The sequence below is a fragment of the Pelobates fuscus genome, chromosome 10 (genome assembly GCF_036172605.1).
Source record: "Pelobates fuscus isolate aPelFus1 chromosome 10, aPelFus1.pri, whole genome shotgun sequence".
Classification (NCBI taxonomy): Eukaryota; Metazoa; Chordata; class Amphibia; order Anura; family Pelobatidae; genus Pelobates; species Pelobates fuscus.
Genome location: NC_086326.1, coordinates 8,086,085 through 8,110,784, shown reverse-complemented (window position 1 = coordinate 8,110,784; position 24,700 = coordinate 8,086,085). Strand labels below are relative to the sequence as shown.

Sequence of the window (24,700 nt, the reverse complement as noted above, 5' to 3'; positions counted from 1 at the left end):
ATCTGTATCCTTTATATGCTTCCTCCCTTCTTATTCCTTACCAATTTCCTCCACTCATAGACGACTCTGCCTCTACCTGACAACATTATATTTTGAAGAAAAGTTGCTCTGGCCACTCTTCCGCCACTTCCCAGGGGGGAATACCACACTAACGAAAAATTAAAATTATTCAGACATGAAAGAACTGTTTTGGGCACTCTCAAAGAAATAGTGCGGTCCTGACCCAGATTCCCATGGAAGTAAGACACCTGTAAGGGAGGTGGCTGTCCCTCATGTTTTTTCTACACTAAGTCCCCAGAAATCTCATGAAAGGAACCTGACTCATTAGAACAAAACATGAACATTCAATTTACAGATCTCTACAGAGGGGGGTCAGCAAGAGAACTGTGAATAGAAAGACAAATACCCCCCAATCTCACACAGAAATAGGTGAGGAAACCTCTTCTACTGCTCCTCATGGTTGCTTTGAACAGATGAAAGAAGAAACAAGACACCTTTCAACAGAGCATGCAGTAGCTTTACCAGATCCTGACTCCACTCTGTTTGCGGATAAAGAGGAAAGGTACCATACTGGATTTGCTGTTGCTACAGAAGATCAGGTACGTCAAGCACCTTCACTTTCCTCACTCACATCTGCTCAAGACGCTGAATTGACAGCCTTCTCAGTGGCATACAAAATGCCTGAAGGAAGACATGCCAATATCTACACTGACTCAAGACATGCCCTGGGTGCAGCACATTATTTTGGATCAATCTGGAAGATAAGAAGCACCACTCAGCTGACTAAAAGCTGCCAACCAAGCCACAAGTGCACCAAGGGAAGTGGACAGAATGGTGTCCGCTAAAGAAACTTCTATACTCACCATGTAGATCCTACCTACAGATCTCAAGCTTCTGAAAGAATGACAAGCAGCTACTGACCCTGAAGAAATACAAAGCTGGAAAAACAGAAAGGGGCAACCCTTGAAGACGGGCTGTACTCCAACGCTCTTAAGCTCTGTTTACCCAAAAACATGTACTGGGCAGTGAGCCCATGGAACTTTATACCTATCCAAGACCCTCATGAACTTTTTGATCTCTAAAATACTCCTAAGCACCTAGCTAACTCTTAATATCCCTTTCAAGAATCCAGATGACAAAGAGCTACTGGGTCAAATATGCACTAGTTATCATAGACATTTTGTCAGGATGGCCAGAAGTCTAGCCGGTCATCAATGTGACATCCAAGACCATATACCCAGTAGTGCATTGTGAAAGTTGCAGAGATCACTCAGTGGATTCATTGTTCCAGATTCAAGACTCTCTCTGCAACATGAGAAGTGACATTTGTTGATTTTGACACACTTTTGACTCTAAAGAAAAAATGACTTGTTAAATAAAAAGATACCAGCAAGTAGGTGTTTGATGGCCATAATAATGCCTGACCACCTGCCATCGATGGAAAGCCGAGGACCCCAAAAGGAGACCTCGTGAAGCTAAAGAGATCCAAACGCCAAGCTCCCTCAGGATTATTTGCCCATCCTGAGTTTGTGGTGGTATTAATATTGACTAAATGATCCGAGTCCACCTACGCTGATGTAGCGTGGGACAGGTTTAATACTACAATGCATAAGCAAATGCGCCCTAGCCAAGGTTATTATGTCCATACACATAATACATGACAAGGTACTCTTGACACACCACATTCATGCTTCAGAACATAAAGAGGAGCACCCCTCTAAAGGGAAAGTTTGATTGATATATATATATTGATGCCATAGGTGTGCCAAGGGGGGTACCAGATGATTTTGCAGTAAAAGGAAAGTTTGAGTCCATTTTCCCAACCGTCACTGCTAATAATAATAATAATATTTTGATTTGCATTTATTATATCTATTGCAACCAACAACGTTTACCTGTCACCATGACTACTTGTGCCTATATTCCAGATAACACAAGTCCATATGGTAATGTAAGCTTGTCTATTTATGATGTCCCTCTGAAGAACTAAGAAGACTTTGAGAACCGTTACTCCAGTCATTTTTGTGCCTTTGGGTTAACACGTCTTCTGATACTAACATAATAAAGTTTTATCTCTTAGAATCTAACATTTCATAGGGGGGACTGATGTGGAATTATTAAAAATTATTATTGTACTTGTATTGAATTATTGTACTAACTCCATTTTAACCTTATATTGTGACAATCCTCCATTTTGTCCTCCTAACCTGACTTCTTCAAATCCTCCATTTTGTCCTCATGACTTAACTTGTTCATTTTAAAACTACCTTACGTGACTGAATTTCCCAACCCAATTAATACAGTAGACAAAGACCGTGTTTCCTACAAGGACAAGTACCAGGAGGTGCTGGCTACTCCTTAAGACTTGCCGGCTACTCCTTAGGACTTGTAAGATAGTATAGTTTGAAGGCCACGAGAACACAGTAGTAATGAAATGTTCTATTCATAAGAGACCTTGCACCTGGACATGAGGCCTGATATCACTGACTGTGTAAAATGACGCTCAAGCCCCCCTTTCCACCGAGTAAACCTCATGCTGGGAAAGATGGCGCCTGAGCCTTCTGTCCACACCCTTGTCCAGAACAATACCACCTCCCGGTGGGAGGACACCTAGCTGGTCACTCAAACCCCTGAGCCAATTAATAATATTGGTGGGTGGACACGAAGTTAGTCACATAATGTTTAATCCAATCAATGATGTTTATTTGTTATTATCTGATATTCAATGATGATGTCATTTTGCTTTTAAAAAGATCTGCACAACTGTTTTCCAACCAGATTGTATTAAATTTTCTGAAGTGCTTTTAACCTGAACTCCATGTGTCAGTGTGAGCTTACTTCTGCGTATACGCAATTTAATCATCTCAGATTTGGACAGGAACAGATAGACATTTAAACATATTTGTTTATTTCTAAATTAATCTACATCAGCGTCATAAATAATTAACCCCAGTATGTCTGTGGTCATGTTATCCAAGTTGTGTGTGCATTTAACAGCAGACGCAGAGGATTGTGTCAGTTCTTTACCAGTTCACCGTTGGCCTGTGATAGCTGTTCCAGCGCAGTCTGTAACTCCCTCTCGCTGAACGTCAGTCGGTCAAGCTGCACCAGTAACGAGTTGTTCTCAGACTGGATCTGAGCATTTTTACTGGATAGCTTCTCCGTGAACAGCAGCAGCTCAGACTCCCGGCTCCGGCTGCCATCGATGTCACTATGCAGGTCAGAGATGACAGAGTTCAGACTGCGAACATCTTCCTGCAAATTTTCAATCGCTTGCCGGTCCCTTGACAGAAAAAAGGAAAACAATACTCATAAGAATAAAAATACACCTCAATGTACATATGAATAAAAACCTGGAACGGTATTCTTGTAAATTTCATAGTAGGTATAGATGCCAGGGCAGGTATAGATTGTACGGCCAGATACAGATGGAAGGATAGGTACAGATTGCCACATTGGTGAGTAATTAGTAATGCCTGTATGTGCCAAACATCATTCTTTAGATTTTCTATAATTATTGCATGGCAGATCAATGTAATACAAAGAGTCGTGGCTGAACTCAGAGGTTATTCCATGGGCTGTTTTAGGTAAAAAGTAAATTAATGTTACTGGCTGCTCCTAAGAGGGCGTTCCCTTATTTAAAGTCAGCGGCACATTTATTGTTTCAATTCAAAGCACGACTTTAAATCTTCTGTAAAGCAGGTGATCTATCTGCAGCCACCGTAACGGGTTTAGCCAGGGTATGATAAAGTTAACGAACGTCTGATATTTCCAGAACGTCTGTTCCAGATAGTGCGGACCTTCCAACCAATGAACAACAACTTGCTAAAATGCATGAAGATGACTATGTAGAGAGAGAGAGAGAGAGAGATTCTAATTAAGAGTAATTTCATTAGTGAACATTAATGCTGCTGATCTGGCATTGCTTGTTAAAGGGAAGCCTCCTTAATTAAATTATAGGCTCTGCTGCAGTTAATGTGATTGCATCTACTGCCACGGAAACCACATTGCCTATCGATTAGGGACATTAACCTTGCAACCTTCTCATTGTCAGAATAAATCTTCAATGAATGCACACGTGAACGAACAGAACGAACACAAACACACAACCAACACGGCAGTGTTATAGATCAAGTACAAAAGGAGTTTGATCTCAATTATGTAAAAGTTAAGTAACACCTGATCAAGGTAGTGAATTAATGTTTAGGTAGTCCAAAAAAAAAAATATACAACTGTGCATTGTTACAAATAATGATATATTAATACCTCTGCTGCTGCTGTTCTTGCTCATCTACAATCTTCACTCTGTCCTGCAGGTTCTGAATCTCAGCCTTCTGACGGTTTATTAGTTCTTTGTATTTTGATAATTCTTCTTCAGTCCTCAAACGCTCCGCTTCCAGACATTTAACCTGCGTAACAAAGTGACACGAACGAATAAACCGTCTGGGCTATATATAAACCGTGTTCACTGATACCCTGTACTACACATTCTACACAGTGCGGGCTATATATAAACCGTAATCACCGATACCCTGTATTACACATTCTACACAGTGCGAGCTATATATAAACCGTGTTCAATGATACCCTGTACTACACATTCTACACAGTGCGAGCTATATATAAACCGTAATCACCGATACCCTGTACTACACATTCTACACAGTGTGGGCTATATATAAACCGTAATCACCGATACCCTGTACTACACATTCTACACAGTGTGGGCTATATATAAACCGTGTTCACTGATACCCTGTACTACACATTCTACACAGTGTGGGCTATATATAAACCGTAATCAACCGATACCCTGTACTACACATTCTACACAGTGCGAGCTATATATAAACCGTAATCACCGATACCCTGTACTACACATTCTACACAGTGTGGGCTATATATAAACCGTAATCACCGATACCCTGTACTACACATTCTACACAGTGTGGGCTATATATAAACCGTGTTCACTGATACCCTGTACTACACATTCTACACAGTGTGGGCTATATATAAACCGTAATCAACCGATACCCTGTACTACACATTCTACACAGTGCGAGCTATATATAAACCGTAATCACCGATACCCTGTACTACACATTCTACACAGTGCGGGCTATATATAAACCGTAATCACTGATACCCTGTACTACACATTCTACACAGTGTGGGCTATATATAAACCGTGTTCACTGATACCCTGTACTACACATTCTACACAGTGCGAGCTATATATAAACCGTGTTCACTGATACCCTGTACTACACATTCTATACAGTGCGGGCTATATATAAACCGTATTCACTGATACCCTGTACTACACATTCTATACAGTGCGGGCTATATATAAACCGTGTTCACTGATACCCTGTACTACACATTCTACACAGTGCAGGCTATATATAAACCGTGTTCACTGATACCCTGTACTACACATTCTACACAGTGTGGGCTATATATAAACCGTAATCACCGATACCCTGTATTACACATTCTATACAGTGCGGGCTATATATATAAACCGTATTCACTGATACCCTGTACTACACATTCTACACAGTGCGGGCTATATATAAACCGTATTCACTGATACCCTGTACTACACATTCTACACAGTGCGGGCTATATATAAACCGTGTTCACTGATACCCTGTACTACAAATACAGAACATCAGGCCCAGCCGATGTTGGATAATCACTAAAATACAGAATGCCACGTAGAGGACGTGGACAAACTAATGCAACATCCATAGTTATTGTTCTACTTCTTCGCCAACAGGAAAGTAAACACAATATTGAATCTATGTATGCTTCAGCAATCAGTAAGCATACTAAAGATGTACAATTGTAGGCTCTATAAAATGTCCTTTTGGTCAGTTACGGAAACAAAACTTCCAGTTCAGAGAACGCAGTGACTGCTGTGATATAGTACATACTTTTGTACGAAGCGTTCGAAGCTCATCCATTCCTTCAGTAAATGCCCTTTTTACATCGTCTAGTTCCTTTATTTTGGCTTGATGCACCTAAAAATAGATAAACATACCAAGTGTTAACCGCTACCAACACTCCACAAAATTAAAGAAGCACTGAATCCCAATTTTAATTAGAATTAATCTAGTTTTATCCTAAAATGCACCGGTTAATAAACTTAGATTTAGAGAATACGGCTATATTCTTGTTTAGAAGACCAGTTCAGGTCAGACATTACAGTAACATCTTACATTCAACAGTTCATTCTGATTTGCAGGAGTTTGCGCGTACAGCAGATGTTTATACAGAGTCCTTTAACACACGGTAAGGTAGAGCCATGATGGCCGACTGATGAAGAAACAAACCTTGTTAACTATAAAAGATTTGATGCTAAACTTACCTCCAAGTGGTTGGTTTTTTCTTGCATCTGTTTCTCGAGCTCCACCTTAGTTACCTTGAGTTTTGCATCAAGTTCATTGGATTTTATGTCTTCAGCTTCCTAGGGAGGAACAAAATAAAATTAACTTCCACCCCTTACAGAGCCCTGGGCATTGTAATTAAATAACTGGACATTCCAATCACACACAAATACCCCCCCATCAGGCAGAGTAACCACTGCTAGAGCTACAACTTGGTTACAAAAAGAACCACATCAAATATAGTGTTTACATGTTAGCAGCGGATACAGAGCCAATAAGATAAATGCAAAAAATAATAATCAATTGCAGGCAGCACGTCTTTGGTACGGAGCATTGAAATAACTAACCAATGGAAAACATGATTTTAAAAACTCCACGTAAAATCTTGTGGATATATTTGGCAGCTCGGGCATCTATTTAAAGATGCCATGATAAGGGAGCATAGCACCACACACTACATTTCCTGGAACTCACAGAACATTCTAGGAGTAGAGTGTATGTGTCCCTCCTGGAACTCACAGAATATTCTATGAGTAAAGTGTATGTGTCCCTCCTGGAACTCACAGAATATTCTATGAGTAAAGTGTATGTGTCCCTCCTGGAACTCACAGAATATTCTAGGAGTAGAGTGTATGTGTCCCTCCTGGAACTCACAGAATATTCTAGGAGTAGAGTGTATGTGTCCCTCCTGGAACTCACAGAATATTCTATGAGTAAAGTGTATGTGTCCCTCCTGGAACTCACAGAATATTCTATGAGTAAAGTGTATGTGTCCCTCCTGGAACTCACAGAATATTCTAGGAGTAGAGTGTATGTGTCCCTCCTGGAACTCACAGAATATTCTAGGTGTAGAATGTATGTGTCCTTCCTGGAGCTCACTGAATATTCTAGGTGTAGAGTGTATGTGTCCCTCCTGGAGCTCACAGAATATTCTAGGAGTACAGCGTATGTGTCCCTCCTGGAGCTCACAGAATATTCTCGGAGTAGAGTGTATGTGTCCCTCCTGGAACTCACAGAATATTCTAGGAGTAGAGTGTATGTGTCCCTCCTGGAACTCACAGAATATTCTAGGAGTAGAGTGTATGTGTCCCTCCGCTAGCTCACAGAATATTCTAGGAGTAGAGTGTATGTGTCCCTCCTCTAGCTCACAGAATATTCTAGGTGTAGAGTGTATGTGTCCCTCCTGGAGCTCACAGAATATTCTAGGTGTAGAGTGTATGTGTCCCTCCTGGAGCTCACAGAATATTCTAGGAGTAGAGTGTATGTGTCCCTCCTGGAACTCACAGAATATTCTAGGAGTAGAGTGTATGTGTCCCTCCTGGAGCTCACAGAATATTCTAGGAGTAGAGTGTATGTGTCCCTCCTCTAGCCCACAGAATATTCTAGGTGTAGAGTGTATGTGTCCCTCCTGGAACTCACAGAATATTCTAGGAGTAGAGTGTATGTGTCCCTCCGCTAGCTCACAGAATATTCTAGGTGTAGAGTGTATGTGTCCCTCCTGGAGCTCACAGAATATTCTAGGAGTAGAGTATATGTGTCCCTCCTGGAGCTCACAGAATATTCTAGGTGTAGAGCGTATGTGTCCCTCCTCTAGCTCACAGAATATTCTAGGTGTAGAGTGTATGTGTCCCTCCTGGAACTCACAGAATATTCTAGGAGTAGAGTGTATGTGTCCCTCCGCTAGCTCACAGAATATTCTAGGTGTAGAGTGTATGTGTCCCTCCTGGAACTCATAGAATATTCTATGAGTACAGTGTAGGTGTCCCTCCTGGAACTCACAGAATATTCTAGGTATAGAGTGTATGTGTCCCTCCTGGAGCTCACAGAATATTCTAGGTGTAGAGTGTATGTGTCCCTCCTGGAGCTCACAGAATATTCTAGGAGTAGAGCGTATGTGTCCCTCCTGGAGCTCACAGAATATTCTAGGTGTAGAGTGTATGTGTCCCTCCTGGAGCTCACAGAATATTCTAGGTGTAGAGTGTATGTGTCCCTCCTGGAGCTCACAGAATATTCTAGGTGTAGAGTGTATGTGTCCCTCCTCTAGCTCACAGAATATTCTAGGTGTAGAGTGTATGTGTCCCTCCTGGAACTCACAGAATATTCTAGGAGTAGAGTGTATTTGTCCCTCCGCTAGCTCACAGAATATTCTAGGTGTAGAGTGTATGTGTCCCTCCTGGAACTCATAGAATATTCTATGAGTACAGTGTAGGTGTCCCTCCTGGAACTCACAGAATATTCTAGGTGTAGAGTGTATGTGTCCCTCCTCTAGCTCACAGAATATTCTAGGAGTAGAGTGTAAGATAGATGTAAGATATATTGGGTTATGCAGATAAAGGAAATGCTGGCCATATTATTGAACATAGAGATATCTGTACATAAGGCACGTTGCATGAAGCACAGCGCAGTATTACATGGCACATGCCGTACTTGATATGTTTTAATCATTTCCTGGCAATTTCGTCGTATTTGTTCTGTTTCCTCTTTGGCCTGATTTAGCTTTGTGGTCGTTTCACGAAGACGGTCTTTGGTATCCTGCAGAAGATGAAAATGGTAAAAGTTTAATTAAAAAAATACTGGTAAATAAAAAAGGAATTTAAATTATTTTTATATTGGTGTGTTCATTATTTAGAGCAGAGGTAGTCAACCTTTTAATACCTCGCGTCCACTTTTGTATCTTTTTTGATGGTAAAATTTCCTTACTGCCCACCAGTGGCGCAGTAACTAATTTTATAGTGCAAGTGTGTTTTATTTTCTATGTGTGTCTGTGAGGTGCAGTGTGTGTGGGGGGTGCAGAGTATGTGAATAGTGCAGTGTGTGAGGGGGCAGTGTGCGGAGTCTGAGGGATGCTGTATGTGTGTGAGGGGTGCAGTATATGTGTGAGGAGGCATTGCGTGTCTGAGGGGAAGCAGTGTGTGTGAGGTGTGGAGTGTGTGAGGGGTGGGGTGTGTAAGGGGGCAGTATGTGTGAAGGGGCAATCTGTTTGGGGGTATAGTGTGTGTGTGTGTGAGGGGGCAGTGTGTGTGTGCATGTGTGTGTGAGGGTTTAATGTGTGTGAACGGTGTAGTATGTGTTTGTGTGAAGGGTGCATAGGGTCTATGCTGTGTGTAGGTGGGAGGGTTATGTGAAAAATCTATCTTAATGTCTTCTCCTCCCTTCTTCTTACCTTTTACCAGGGAGAGGGACATAATGCTACAAGCCATGGTGGTATGTTCATTTTACCCTGCAACTCCTCCGGCTGCAGGCTGACTCTTGTCCTCCTGCGAGCACAGCATTGTATTGAAGCATTGCCATGGACAGCCTGCTCGCGGGAGGAGCACAGAGCCTCACGGCCCTTCCCACCCTCTGCTGGAACTACGTACCAGCTGGCCAGTGTGGGAGATATTTGATCTCCTCACCAGCCCGAGAGGGCTTTCAGCAAGACTGGCTCTGCATGGGCAGGTAGGGGAGACCCCTGCCAGCCTTGGTTTACGGCCATCGAGGCTCATCGGGCATTTTCTGTAGAACCCACCACCACCCACCTGAAATCCTAAACCAGGATTAGACTAGACCAGGTTGACTACCCCGGATTTAGAGTATATGTCTTCTCATCCCACTGGTAAAATTCAAAAGCATCCCACTGGTAAACCACTAGCGACGTCCTGACTAACAGATGCGGACGCTGTTTCTTACAAACAACAATGTTTAACTTTGTCACACTGCAGTGATCAGTCCATTAAGATGCAGTGGTTTTGGTGCTTAGTGTCCATTTAATAGCACAAAATAATGATTACTTTAACTGTAAATATAAACCTTGAATTCGTATCTATAGTAATATATGGGAGAAATGTGATGTTTGAATGGTCGTTCACAGCAGCAATACCGTTACTCTATCAGACAATGAAATCTTACTGAAAAATCACAGTTTGCTAGAATACAATAGAAATGCAAGAGCATATTGTAACGGATCCACTGGCACCCCGACTGGGTACCTCCGTTGAAAGATGCTCCTAGCGCTTCCAGAGGACTCCAAGCACTCCACCAGACACCATAAGCACCGCAGGCTGCAGCTATCTCCCTTCAGAACGAAGCAGGAACAAGCTCTAACAAGAGCTCAGTGATTATAGCAAGGGAATATGCCTAGCATAGCAATCCCTTGTAGCAGATTCCCCCAATAAGAGACAGGACTCAAGTTGAGGGTAAAAATAGAACTCTCTGGCTGCTAGCTTGCAGCCCTTTTTATTAGGTGCTCCCATGAAGGGGAGGGACACACACAGTAACGTACATTAACCAATCACACAATAGTTACATCCCACACATAGCCCTCCCCTCTAACTGTAAACTAATTATCTGTACACACAGGAAAATACAATTATCCTAGGTAGGGAAAATACAGTTTTTACACAACATTCATAACTCCCAAAATATACATCACATTCGCATAAAAATACATATACACAATCAATCCATTCGGGGGAACAACATACTCAAAAATCATACGAATTGGACCAGGGGTTCAAAAGTTATTACAAATGTGCATTTGACCTTCTGGAAGCATGGTTTTTAGAAGCTCAAACTAGTTCCCCAGAATCCTCTATCCTGGAGACAATGGAGAAGCTGATTTAATTATATCCAGGGACAAACACAGCCTCCATTAAGCACATGTTACCAGCAACCACCAAAAGACATAAAAATACATAACTCCTGTTATACTAAACAGAACCCCCACATTCAACCCATCCCCAGATGGCTTGGATCTGAGCGCTCAACATATCCAAACAGCGTTTAGATGCCACAAACACAGTTCAAACGCCATGGGGTTTAAGTTTCGTATGGGCTGATGAGAGGGCCCATAATCGTGGGGCAGCCCAATAACCCACAGTATGCCCAAATACCGTGCATAAAGGGCCAAATCGCCCAGGGACCGTAGTCACAGGGTAAGAGGCAGGCAAGCAGCCCCCTCCAAACCACAGTGGCGAAGTGGCTTTCGCTACACATATTTCAGGCTCTTTTAATAATTCTAAATGATTTTTAAACAGGTGGATTCCTGTTTTAGTACGCGGAAGAGGAAGCAATGAATATGTGAATGCTAAAAATAAAACCTTTTGAGCTAACGTTTACCATTTTCTCTGCATGTATCAAAAACTTGTATTCTCTAACCGTTTTAGCAAATTGTATGTTTTGTATGTTACCAGCCCCCACAATCCCCTGCTTTCTTATTATTGGACAGATTACGTGTGATGTGCATTAACGTTTTTGGGGATGCAATCTGCAAATGACGCAATATAAAAACTTTATTGTTAATACATTGAAAGAACACACACACACCCCTCTTATTTAGACCCAGATATAAATATATGGTTAGGTATTTGTCAGTCCATCTTTCTGGAGATTTATAATCTATGGTCTGACCATAGACACTAATACCACTTACCTTGTGTGTATCCAGCTCAGTTTTGAGTTTGTTGTGAGCCCACTTCACTTTGATGGCGTAAGAATTGACTTCCTCTTTAAGTTTTTCAATTTCTCGACTCTGACGACTTGTTTCAGTTTCCTAAATAAATATTGGAGTGGAGGGGGAGGGGGAAATAGTCCTATTAACAGATGACTGCATCACATTGTATATTGTAACAAATAATTAAGAATAATGCATTATGGTAAACGATGGCTACATATTATTGAGTGCTATGTGTGAAACCAATATCTTGACGTCCATGACACGGATGATGACAGCGCAGGGAAGGTATAAGATTATATGGTTAATCTGTCCGCTCATTTGCACAGAGCAAGCCCACGAAATATGAAATGGGTGGAAATTAGCAGGAGGTGTGATGTAATGCCAAAGAAAGTATATACTCTTGACTGGAAGCCGGCACGGTTACCCACCTGCAGGCTCACAGTACTGTTTAGACTAAAACACTATAGGTTGTTCATGAATAAAATGATAATTATAGTAAGTTTTTGCAGGTACCACATTCTGATTAATATTTATATCTGCCTAAAGCATGAGTCTTTTACCACTGGCAAAACAATTACAAACGTTTTTGTAAACAGACTCCTTTATATCCAGAACTACACCCAAGTATTTCAGCTATTTCAGCTGCCTGCCCATACAACAATCATGCAGAGATGTGATGGTGTGTTGGGTGACCCTATTGAGTAAATCAGTCATCAATGAGATATGGTAATGACAAGATACAGAATATCAAGTGTATATATATATATATATATGGGAAGGCGGAGGCTGGAGGAGAGGTTTTTTTCCCCACATGATTTGCCATACCTAGCTATAGCCAGGACATTGGCCGATCAAACTTGCAGGCTGCGCACAGCGTTCACCGATGCCAGCTACATACCGCGACTACACGCTCGCACACAGCTCCACTAAACATCCGGGTCGGCTTCCAAGCACCCGGTGACAGTGAGTAAAAAAAAATATAATGCAGTACAAATACCGAATGAGCGACGCATGTGCACGATCACTGTGGAATGTTACTTGTAAACTCACGATACACATTAACTTATGTACCGATAAGCACTTCATTCCCCCCATACAACAGTGGTTCACATAGATGATTCCTCCTACGGCCACTCTCACCTTCTAATTGTTGAAATTACTTTCCGTTAGGTTGTTTCAACGTTACAATCCTCTACATCAGCATTTCCCAATTGGGGTTCCGCCAAAAATTTGCAAAACAAAATGGCCGTGGGCGGTGAGGGAGCACTCTACATGGCTTAACTCCCTCGCACGCACAGCAGTGATGCCGGAGTCGGAATATGACGTAACTCCAGCTCCACAAAGAGACGCAAGAGGGAGCTGAGCAAGATCACTGCTCCCTCGCCGCCCGCACTGTGCCGCACGCCAGCCGCTCAGCAGTCCCACTGGACCCCAGCAGCTCCACTGGACCACAGGGACATTTTCAGAGACAAATGGTTCAGAGACGCATGGCCAATAGAGACAGTAACGTTGCCATCATTCAACAACACTTCTGCCCTTTTCGAGATTTACCCAATAGTGGCAGCAGCCCAAGTGTGGGGGACACCTTTGGAAAGGACAGGCAGTTAAATGCTATACAGACAACACAGCAGCATGCAACATAATTAACAAAGGCAGGTCCTCATCCCTTACCATCATGAGCCTATTCAGAAGACTCGTGTGGTTGGCAGCAAGACAACATTTCCACTTCACTTACGAACACGTACCGGGCTACCCCAACACAGCAGTTGATGCGATCTCTAGTTCTAACCTGCAGGTTTTCTAGCAAGTACATCCCACGGCCGAGGAAACCCCAAACAGACCGCTGCTATTCCAGAAACTCATCCTAGACTAGCTATACTCATGGCTCATGGAAGAATGCTGGGACAAGAATGCTGGGACAAGAATGCTGGGACACTCTCAGCCAGCACCAGACGATCATACAACCAAACCTTAACCATCTTCATCAGGTTCATTACAGAATACAAGATCACAAACCCGTTGTCATTAGATATTATGGTGGCGTTTACATCCTTTTGCAACTTGAATCTAAAACTAGCACACAATACGATAAAACTACAATACTATGTCAAACACATACCCTAGCCATTTCATGTCTTCAAACCTGATTAAAAAAAAAATAAAAAAATATTAAAAAGGTATCCTACAACTAGAAGGTCACAAACCGACAACACAGACGCTAACAAATTCCAAGCATTACCCGACACATTGGATACACAACCGTTCGAAATCGAAACAAACAACACCATAAAAATCGCTACTTATCTGGCCTTCTATGGGTTCATACGACCAAACGAATTCACGGTAAAAAAAGACCAATGATACCAAGAAAATGCTAAAAATGGCTGACAAACAAAATGGGGGACCGGGGGCGTGTCCGGCAGCCGACGAAGATGGCTGCTTAGTTCCAGAGCTCCTCGTGGCGCCCGCAATAATACCGCTCAACAAGCGAAACCGGCACACTCTCACACCACAGATGGGCCGCACAAAACGGCAGGCAGACCCCGGCGGCACCCCAAGACCCTCGGGACCCGGGGGAGACCACACAATCCGGTCCTACCTCCAGGCTGCAACCCGCGCACAGTCACCGCAACGGGAGATGGAGGCCGCAGGTCAGGCAGACGAATCACTCCCATCCACACCAGCCAGATTCTCCCCAACACTGTCAGAGCCCCAGCAGCAGCAGCAAGGGGGTGAGTGGAGAGACATTCTCCCTAATCTGCTCCATAAATCTGACTTTGAAGCCCTATCAGACCGCCTGGGCCGTGTGGTCCGCGAGGAGGTAGCCCAACTGCGTGCCGACCTAGTGAACATGGAGGCACGCATGGCGGTAACAGAAACCGAGACCAAGGCGCTGAGAACAGACGTCGAGCAGACAAACACGGCAGTGATGAACCAGGAGGCCGATATAGCATACCTTACAACATGGGTCGACGACCTGGACAACCGTGGCCGCAGACTGAACCTGCGAGTCCGTGGGGTACGGGAGGGAGGCCCCTCGGAGAACGTACCGGAACTACTGAGGCAGATTTTCGCCCAAGTCCTGGGCGGCCAACACACGCCCCGAATAGGTCTGGTCCGAGCGCACAGAGCTCTGAGACCCATGCCAGCACCGGAAGAACAACCCAGGGACATAATATGCTGCCTCGACAACTATCATCTCAAAGAAGAAATACTACGCACAGCCCGCCGCATGGGAAATGTCCGCATGGCAGGCCAAACTATCTCCATATACCAAGATTTATCCAGGTACACTCTACAAGCCAGGAGAGCCCTACGCCCAGTGACATCAGCCCTCCAACAGGCGGGAATCCAATATCGCTGGGGCTACCCGTTCTCACTTTCTGCAAGACACGGTCAGGACCAACTGTTCATAAGAAAGCCGGGGGACGTCCCAGGATTCCTACGCAGCCTAGGCCTCCCGCCACAACAGGTACCCGACTGGTTGGCGAGATCGTTTCTTCAGCAACCACCGGGACCACAACCACCACGCAGACCTAACGCAGGCCAGCAAAGACCCCAGCAACAGCAACAACGAGACGGGAACCAGGACCCAGTGAGGAGGGAGCGGTAACCAAACACCAAGCAGCGCAGCCGGGGAACGGGTATGGGGACATGGGAATCACTACACAGCTCAACGAAACCGTGAGTACAAGCAGTGGGCACAGACCAATTCATACTACACTTGTCAGCAAGCCGTGGGGAGGGGGACGGGGGAGCTAAGGGGCGCAGGGGACACCAGCCACATCAGTTCCACACAGTGGGGGTTCCTGCATAAAGACGAACAAATGGCAACAACTATACCGCCAGATAAGGCGCAGGGGGGGCAGACGGGACACTTTGGGGAGGGGGACGGGCAGACCAGCCACAGTGGGCAACGAAGATGGCGAGCAGCCGCACAAACAGATACGCAAACATCCCAGCAAAACTATTACCTGAGGTGCAACTCAGACAGACGCTCGGGTCCCACCTCATGTTGCAATACCAACTAACAACCCACAGGAGGAGGGAGAGGGGTTGGAACCTGAGGGACGGCACCTGAGATGGAGGGGGAGCGGGACCCACGGGGCACAAAAGCTGAGTCGAGCATAGGAAGGGTTCAGGGAAGGGAATGAAGGAAGCACGGCAAGAGCAGGAAGACGGGATGCACTCGAGACAGAAAGGGTGGCAGAAGGGGGGGTCGCAGGAAGGCAGAGGGGAGGGGGGAGGGTTGGCGCAGGGGGAAGAAACAATAATACAGACATATAGGTTAACAACTGGGGGAGATAGGGGGAAGGAGGGGAGGGGGAAGAAAGGTGAAGGAGGGGGGGGAAACGACAAGATAAAAGCTCCAAAACTTTCCCAAACACACGGGGGGGGGAGGGGAGGGGAGGGGGGAGGGGGGGGGAGAGGGAGGAGGAGGGGGGGAAGTACAAAAAGTTGACCCACATGCGCTCAGCCATTGAACACTGGGATACAGACCACGCAAGTGGGTAGAATGTAGAGGCAAGCAAGAATCTAGGCAGACACCCGATCCTTACAGCCCAGGTCCCACGTCACTTACAAGCAGAAAGAGGGAAACTGAGAATGGTGTATATGTTATGTATATAAATTGTGTGACATTGCTTTAAGGTGTACTGAACGAAACGTTATGTCCATGACAAAAATGTGGTAACCCAGAGCACCAGACGACGTACGCACATGACAAAGCGGGACGCAACACAAGCTTAGGGAGACGAACATGACAAAGCGTAAAACTCAGAGACCCAGACGAACCATAGCCACAACAGAGGGATAGTCCATACCGTGAGAAGCAACACATAGATGTCGGACCACCCACACGCTGAGCAGAAATTGACATTAAGACGCAGGCCAGGAAACAATATAGCCCCCCCATGTCACATGGTGTCCAAGCCCCTAACTCCGAATAGACACACACCACCAGCAGACTACAGAATAGCGACACACCCCCACCCCACAACAACGATCAGCCCAGCCCAGACTGATCCTAAACTCAACAGCACGCAAGACCCAACCCCACATGGCACACCGTACCCAAGGCAATACAACTCAGTATCAGAAAAGCTGTAAGAGCGCGGCAGTAACAACACGCACACGGCACAGCGCACCGCGCACACACAGAATAAAATCCAACACACACAGAGAAACCGAGCAGACGCTACCGATACACAGCCACTTAGGAGACGAAGGATCACAGACCACTCCTAGAACTAACTACTATTTACGACAAGCGGAGGGATAACCCACCACGGACGAACTACCCGACACCCCCACAGGTGTGGGACACAGAAACCCCCGATACTAGGGGGCCATACAACTCCCGGAACCGACCCAAGCCCACCAACTAGTGGAGCTACACGGTCAATCCACCGGGACGATTGTCCATTAACCTAAAGTTCACAGTACTTCTACGGATTACGTAGACCCACACAGCACTAGCACAAGAAGAGACTAAACACAGAACCGCACCACACTATACAAGCATACTAACCACAACCTCATTCACCGCCCCTTCCTACCTTTACCCTTCTATCCACCCCCTGCGGCTGCCCTGACGATGCCGACCCCGAGCCCCGACGGGTACACCCGGGAAGACCTGAGCATACTCTCCTACAATGTAAACGGCCTCAACGTCAGAGAGAAGCGCACAAGGCTCCTGAGAGACCTGAAACACTACAGGGCGTCGGTGGCATTTATCCAAGAAACGCACTTCCAAGAAGGCAGGGCGCCAGCCTTGAAAGACCGCAACTTTCGAACAGGGTACTTTAGTAACAACCCGGATAAAAGAACACTAGGAGTCTGCATTCTCTTTTCAAACGGGACCCCATAAGAGGAGATAGCCACCCTCAGGTGCAAACAAGGCAGATACCTTTTCACTAAAGGCACAATAGTAGATCAGACCTACACATTCGCCAACCTGTATGCTCCAAACACGAAACAGCACTACTTCCTCCGGAACGCCCTAAGCACCTTGATGAAATTCACGGAGGGCACCTTGATCATCGGGGGAGATTTGAACTTGGCACTACACCCAGATCAGGACTCCACGTCACCGCGCGGAACAACACCACACGACAAACACGCCAACACACTTCGCCTTCTACATGCCCACCAATTAGCAGACTGCTGGCGAGCACTGCACCCAACAACCAAGGACTACACCTTCTATTCACAGACACACTCGACATACACGAGATTGGATTACTTCCTGACGACACATCACAACCTGAACCTGCTCCGAGACGCAGAGATCCTACCAATGACCTGGTCAGATCACAGCCCAATACGAATGCGGCTCAAATCGCCATTATACAGACCCCGGCAAATGTCATGGAGACTAAATGAATCGATCCTTTCGGATGGGGTGGAAGCAGACAAGATCAGTAACACCATAAGAGAATACTTCCAAACCAATGAAACGGAGGAAGTGACACCGCTGACGTGCTGGGAAGCGCATTAAACGGTCGTCAGAGGCCGGATCATCGCCATATGCGCAGCCCGCAAGAGGGCGGCGATGCGGGAGACGCTCGAACTCAGCAAAGATATAGCGGTCCTGGAGGCCAGACACAAACGAACCCTCGACGCACAGACGTACAGAGACCGAACGAACAGCCAAACGAACCCAACTTACAACACACCTCAACCGAGCCATCCAACGCTCATACCAACACTACAGACACATGATACATGAACATGGCGATAAATGCGGGAGACTGCTGGCAAACCTTCTGAAACAACGAAAAACTCAACTATACATCCCCAAGATAAAAGACACGCAGCAACGACTTAAGCACCTCCCAGACCAGATAGCGACAGAATTCCACACCTACTACCAGGGCCTATATCACCTCCGGCGAGACGAACAGGGAAACCCACAACCGAACAAAATTGATGCCATACACAGATACCTGAATTCGGCACACATGCGGGAACTACAAGAGGCCGACCGAGAAGCATTGGAAGCCCCCATCACATCGGAAGAACTGGCGTACGCGATGAAGAAGGCGAAGACGGGCAGAGCGCCGGGGCCAGACGGGCTCCCTCTTCAATACTACAAAGTCTTCGCACAGGAGGTCGTTCCGAAACTACTGCGAGCCCTGAACTCCATTCAAGAGGGGGCCACGCCAACGGCGCAGTTCACCTCGGCGAATATCACCCTGCTGCCGAAGGAAGGAAAAGACCCGACAGTGTGCCCAAGCTATCGCCTGATATCGGTACTAAACACCGATATTAAACTCCTTGCCAGTGTCATGGCGTCGCGGCTGGCGCCACTACTGCCGGCCACGATCCACCCGGACCAAACTGGATTCATCCCAGGCAGGGAGGTGAGGGACAACACGATCCGGGCCCTGAATATCATAGCACACGTCAGGACCCAGCAGCACGGAACCCTTCTTCTGTCCACGGACGCGGAGAAGGCGTTCGACCGGGTGGACTGGGATCTGCTGATGGAAACCCTCCACGCCATAGGAATAGGACCGAAATACAGCACCTGGACGAGGGCACTATACACCTGCCCAACGGCACGAATCAGGATCAACGGCGCACTGACAGACCCGTTCCAGATCCACAATGGGACCAGACAAGGCTGCCCGCTTTCGCCGTTACTATTCGCACTGACGCTGGAGCCATTCCTGAACAGGATCAGGCACAATGCGGACATCCAGGGGATCAAGATAGGGGACACACATCACAAAACACTAGCATATGCAGATGATATGCTATTCGTGGTCACGAACCCGCAAACCTCCCTACCAGCGATACAGAAAGAATTCGAGGAATACGGGCGGGTCTCCAACCTTAAAATCAATTACTCAAAATCAGAGATACTGAACTTAACCATCAAACACGCGGATAGACTGACCCTCCAGAGACAACACCCATACCGCTGGTGCGACCACCGCATGCGATATCTAGGGGTTTGGCTCACCACCAACCCGGCAGACCTGTACGCACAAAATTATCTCCCTATATTAAAAAAAGCGGTGGAGGAACTTCACGGATGGAATGCCCTCTACATTTCCTGGCTAGGGAGGATAAATGCGGTTAAGATGACACTACTGCCCAAGCTGCTGTTTGTGTTCCAGGCAGTACCGATCCCAGCCCCCCAAACATTCTTCAAGGCACTGAAGGCCGAGGTCCGCAAGTTTATATGGAAAGGCAGGTCCCCACGCATAGCACACAACCAGTTAATCCTACCTAAACTTCGAGGAGGCCTGGCACTCCCCGACTTTGAAAAATACTACCACGCCACACACCTAACACGAGTGGCCAGTTGGACGATAGCCAGCGGCACAAAACCATGGACCCAACTGGAATCTGACACCATCAATTGCGACCTCCGGACGCTACCCTGGATACCCGCGGCGGCATACAGAAGTAAACGCTTCACCAACCCCTTTGTGGCGGCAACCATGAAGATCTGGCACAGGCAGGGGCTGAAACAATACCTAACGACAGACCCAGGTCCGCTGCTGCCACTGAGGGGCAACCCGGACTTCCCAGCGGGAGACCTTGGTCCCAGACCACACGGCTATCCCCCGCATGAAAGACGTCCTTGTGCACCCGTTCAACATTCGACCATTAACAGAACTCTTCCCAGACAGACTACACACATTCTCCCATACGCTGGCCAGAGCGCAGCTCTCCCAGTACGCCAGATCGATTCCACAAAAACCGTCCCTGACGAGGGAGACGACACAATTCGAACGAATCTGCATGCAAGACAAGGAAACACCCCGAGCTATCTCACAGATATATACCATACTGATCACCAGCAGATACATATTGGCGCCGCCCTGTATAAGGAATTGGGAGGAAGACCTTGACGAGCCCATGACAGAGGCAGACTGGGACAAATGCCTCACCCTAGTACAAAAAACGCCTAGCTCCGCACGCCTACAAGAAAACTCCTACAAGATACTCACCAGATGGTATTTGACACCAACAACACTACACGCTAGGAATCCAGACATGCCAGACACCTGCTGGAGATGCGGGGAGGAAACAGGCACATTTTTACATATCTGGTGGTCATGCACACGGCTAACGCCATTTTGGGACACGGTCAGGGACGTCATACGCGAGGTGTCAGACGAGATGCTCCCAAGAACCCCGGCAGCCTTCCTCCTCCATCATACCAACATGGCAGTGCAAACATACAGCAGGTCCGTTGTACCGCGGCTGCTAAACGCAGCCAAAGCTATAATCCCCATCTATTGGAAGCACGGAAACGTACCCCCGATATCGCGGTGGGTGGAAGAGGTGGAAACCACCAGGAAGTACGAAGATATAAAGGCAAACACCCCGAAGCTCAGAGACCGTTACATCTCACGCTGGTTTCACTGGCTGAGGATAACCACATCGAACGACTTTCAACTACGCCTAGTCCAGCAGTAACCGGGGGAGACGAGAGGAAGGAGTGAGCAGCAGGGGAAACCAGAGGGGGGGCGGAGGGGTGCGGCGGAGTGGAGCAGCAGCAGGGGAAGGAGCCACAAATGACCCCATACCCTTACACCAACCCACCATCCCCCACCAAACTTGGACCAGACCCACTACCATGTCACACAAGACGGACACGGCAGAGAAACGCGACAGACAGACAGGGGAGGGACACCCCCCACTGAACATGTCGGACTAGAGACACTACACACACGGCACAACCCAACACGAGGACACAAAGACCACGTCCAGGCCTAGATAAACAAACAACCGAGACGCAGAGAGAAATATACAAAAAGGCTACACGCAAATACGTTACGACAATACTCTAAACAAACACACACACACGTACAGACACCAGACTCCAAACCGAACTCTCCGACAAATACGACCCACATGATTGGGGCACACACATAGACCTCCACAGAACGCACACTAAGACGCTAGCCATGTCAGCAGGCCAACTACGTTAAATACCAGACAGCACGACCAACTGTTTACATGCAACCGGAAATATGCTGGAGCACACAAATGTGCAATGGTCTAAAACGCATAACAAAGATATACTCTTCAGTTAATAGTTTGTTTATTTTTCCTCTTCTTAACTCGCTACCTTTGTTATACTAGTTCAGTACAGAATGTTCTTGTTATACACTTAATATTTGTGAATACATGCCTACAATGACTCAAACGCCTCTGCGTAGGCAAATACATGATATTCAGACGAATCTGCACTATGTTTGCCCCATGCTAACTGAAACTTTAATATGCACGCCTCTGCGAAGGCGACTACCTGCTTAAAAACTGTTTTATACATGAAACCTGCTTTTATGTTGTGATAACAATAAAAATATTTAAAACAAAATGGGGGACCACTACGTCCTGACACTTCGGCAATCCAAAACAAATCAAACAGGGCCACCTGTCGACATACCCATATACGCCACAGGCAACATGTAGTGCTCAGTGCAATTATTTGACCAGTTTTATTCGAACTTCAGAGGTCAAGACAAAAACGCCACCCTACTAAGCTTACACGGTAACCCTCTAACAACATCCATGTTCGCGGGGGAACATACGTACTAGCTTTTCAAAATTAGGGTGCGATCCATCAGCTTTCACCAATCATTCATTCCGCATAGGCACAGCAACAGCCGCATCTAGTCATAATATTCCAGTACACATTATCAAAAGACTAGGACAATGGAGGAAGTCAGCATACAACCAGTATATACCCCAACCGGAAAAATAACTCAGAAAAGTGTTCAGAGACGTAACCAAATAATGTAGGGGGGAAAAAAAAAAAAACATATCTGCACGAGCCTTATTAACAGTGAAATACGTATCAAAGTCGCTCTTTATTTACAGGCCTGCCCGAACATCGGGCACACCACAACTGAATTTAGTAAATATCATGATTAACGCTTACTTGGCCTATTTCCCTGACCACGAATTTAATATATATAACCTACAAACACAACAAAATACGTTTAGTAGGGTTTAAGCACTAATATTGGCGTGTGGAAAAAAATCCATTTTAACTGATGTACTAGGCTAGAGATGAACATGCTGTTGTCTTCCACTTGGTGGCTGTATTCGCCACACTCGCCCTGACGTGTTTAGAATGCTCTTTATTCTTTCTCATCAGAAAAACTCTGCATAATCTAATAACTAAAATAGAAGCCATGACTTGAGTGCACAACCCACAACCACTTCTAAAACAGTGTTTAGAATGACCTATTTATCACCTCTAGACATGTGCCAAATAGAGGGGTGGCCCTGGGCCCCAATGAACAGGGGAGTTAAAGTTTAGCCCTTCCAGTGCCAGAAAAGTGGGTAAAACATATCACTGAGCCACATCTTTTGTTAGGCTTTTTCCTATTATAGCTGTATCTCATTTCTTCTCAAAGGGTCTATGACCAAAATATTGACCGACAGACCTGCATATACTTTTTCTTTTAATAGCATAAGCATAGTACATCATTATTGTCGTCCATCTTGGCTGCTCGGTTGCCCATCGAGTGCTTGGTTGTTTTATATTGCACTAAATGGTTGACTTGATGTTTATAACATGTTGAACCTTTCCAATTCTACACCTTTTACACCTACACCTCGCTCCAATATGATCGATCTGTTGAGGGTTACTGGCTTCACTACAACAGCTTCAGAACAGAGCAAGATCTTTCATTCCATTTCCTATACTGCCCTGCTAGAATGAAACACAAATCGCTAGTGCAATACATGTGACTGAGCTGGAGAACCACCTGCACAAGGGTCTCCTGCTCCCTGCTCCCCTGTAACTCAGCTGCCACCAAGGTCTGACAGGTGAGCAGAGAGAGCATATTTTTAAATGGGTTTTAAAATGTATTCATTTTCCAGATCTCTCACCATGGACTGGAAGGCTCATGCAATAAAGCCTTTTCTCTCCTCTGTATTAAACATCTATTTACTTCATCTTTTTCATGACACTGTAATGTTTTTTATAATCCTGGATGGATCTCGGATTTCACTGATTACCTTTGTCTCACAAAGCTGGTGCAGCCGCCCCTTTTCCTGAGTAAGAAGTTTGATTCTTGCATTGTTCTTCTCAATCTCCTTGTTAGCGTCTCGCAACTTGCGTTCAATCGTTTCTTTTTCTTTGCGCAGATCCAGAGATTCCTTCTCACCTCGGACATATTTCATCACCATGGCTTCTTTCTCTTGCCGTGCTTCCTCACATTTTTTATTTGCCTTTAATGAACATTGAGGGAGATAAAAAGGGCCACAGTCAGGTAAGTTAAATGGGACACACAATGCGCACTAGAAGCTTCAGTAAATATCTATAGCTCTATAACCAAGTACAATCATAATGAGCATTGCCGTATTCCAGTATTTATCTGGGCAAGCAGATACACCCCCAGACGGCAATACCACTGCTAAGAAGAGAAACACAGGCAGCACTCCAGCATATAGAAGGAGAGTTTATTCGTGGGTTCGCCACCTCGCCAAAATAAGTGCGACGTTTCGGCTCTTAAGAGCCTTAATGATGCATGATTAAGGGACCACTCTCTAGGCACCCAGACCACTTCAGCTTAATGATGTATCATTAAGGCTTTTAGGAGCCGAAAAGTCGCACTTATTTTGGTGAGGTGGTGAACCCACAAATGAATTCACCTTCTATATCCTGGAGTGCTGCCTGTGTTTCACTTCTTTGATACTACATTGGTGGATTCAGCGGTGTCCATCCTACACATAGAGTGCTCCCTTGGCATATGTGCAGGACCCGAGTGCAGGGTATTCTGTTATGGTAATACCACTTCTGTCTGAGCTGATTGATATCGAGACATACACCCCCAGACAGTAATACCACTTCTGTCTGAGCTGATTGATATCAAGACATACACCCCCAGAC

General features: G+C 45.8%; 1 protein-coding gene across 1 annotated transcript in view; it reads right to left on the bottom strand.

The window, feature by feature from the left end:
- Window positions 1–24,700, bottom strand: part of CCDC186 (coiled-coil domain containing 186) — an 83,470-nt gene that overhangs the window by 21,851 nt on the left and 36,919 nt on the right. Inside the window, exons 5-11 of the mRNA XM_063433735.1 lie at window positions 23,827–24,039; window positions 11,806–11,925; window positions 8,823–8,927; window positions 6,377–6,475; window positions 5,943–6,029; window positions 4,267–4,409; window positions 3,028–3,283 (exon numbers count right to left, since the gene is read on the bottom strand). Coding sequence (XP_063289805.1) covers window positions 3,028–3,283; window positions 4,267–4,409; window positions 5,943–6,029; window positions 6,377–6,475; window positions 8,823–8,927; window positions 11,806–11,925; window positions 23,827–24,039 — 1,023 coding nt within the window. The remainder of the gene's footprint in view (window positions 1–3,027; window positions 3,284–4,266; window positions 4,410–5,942; window positions 6,030–6,376; window positions 6,476–8,822; window positions 8,928–11,805; window positions 11,926–23,826; window positions 24,040–24,700) is intronic.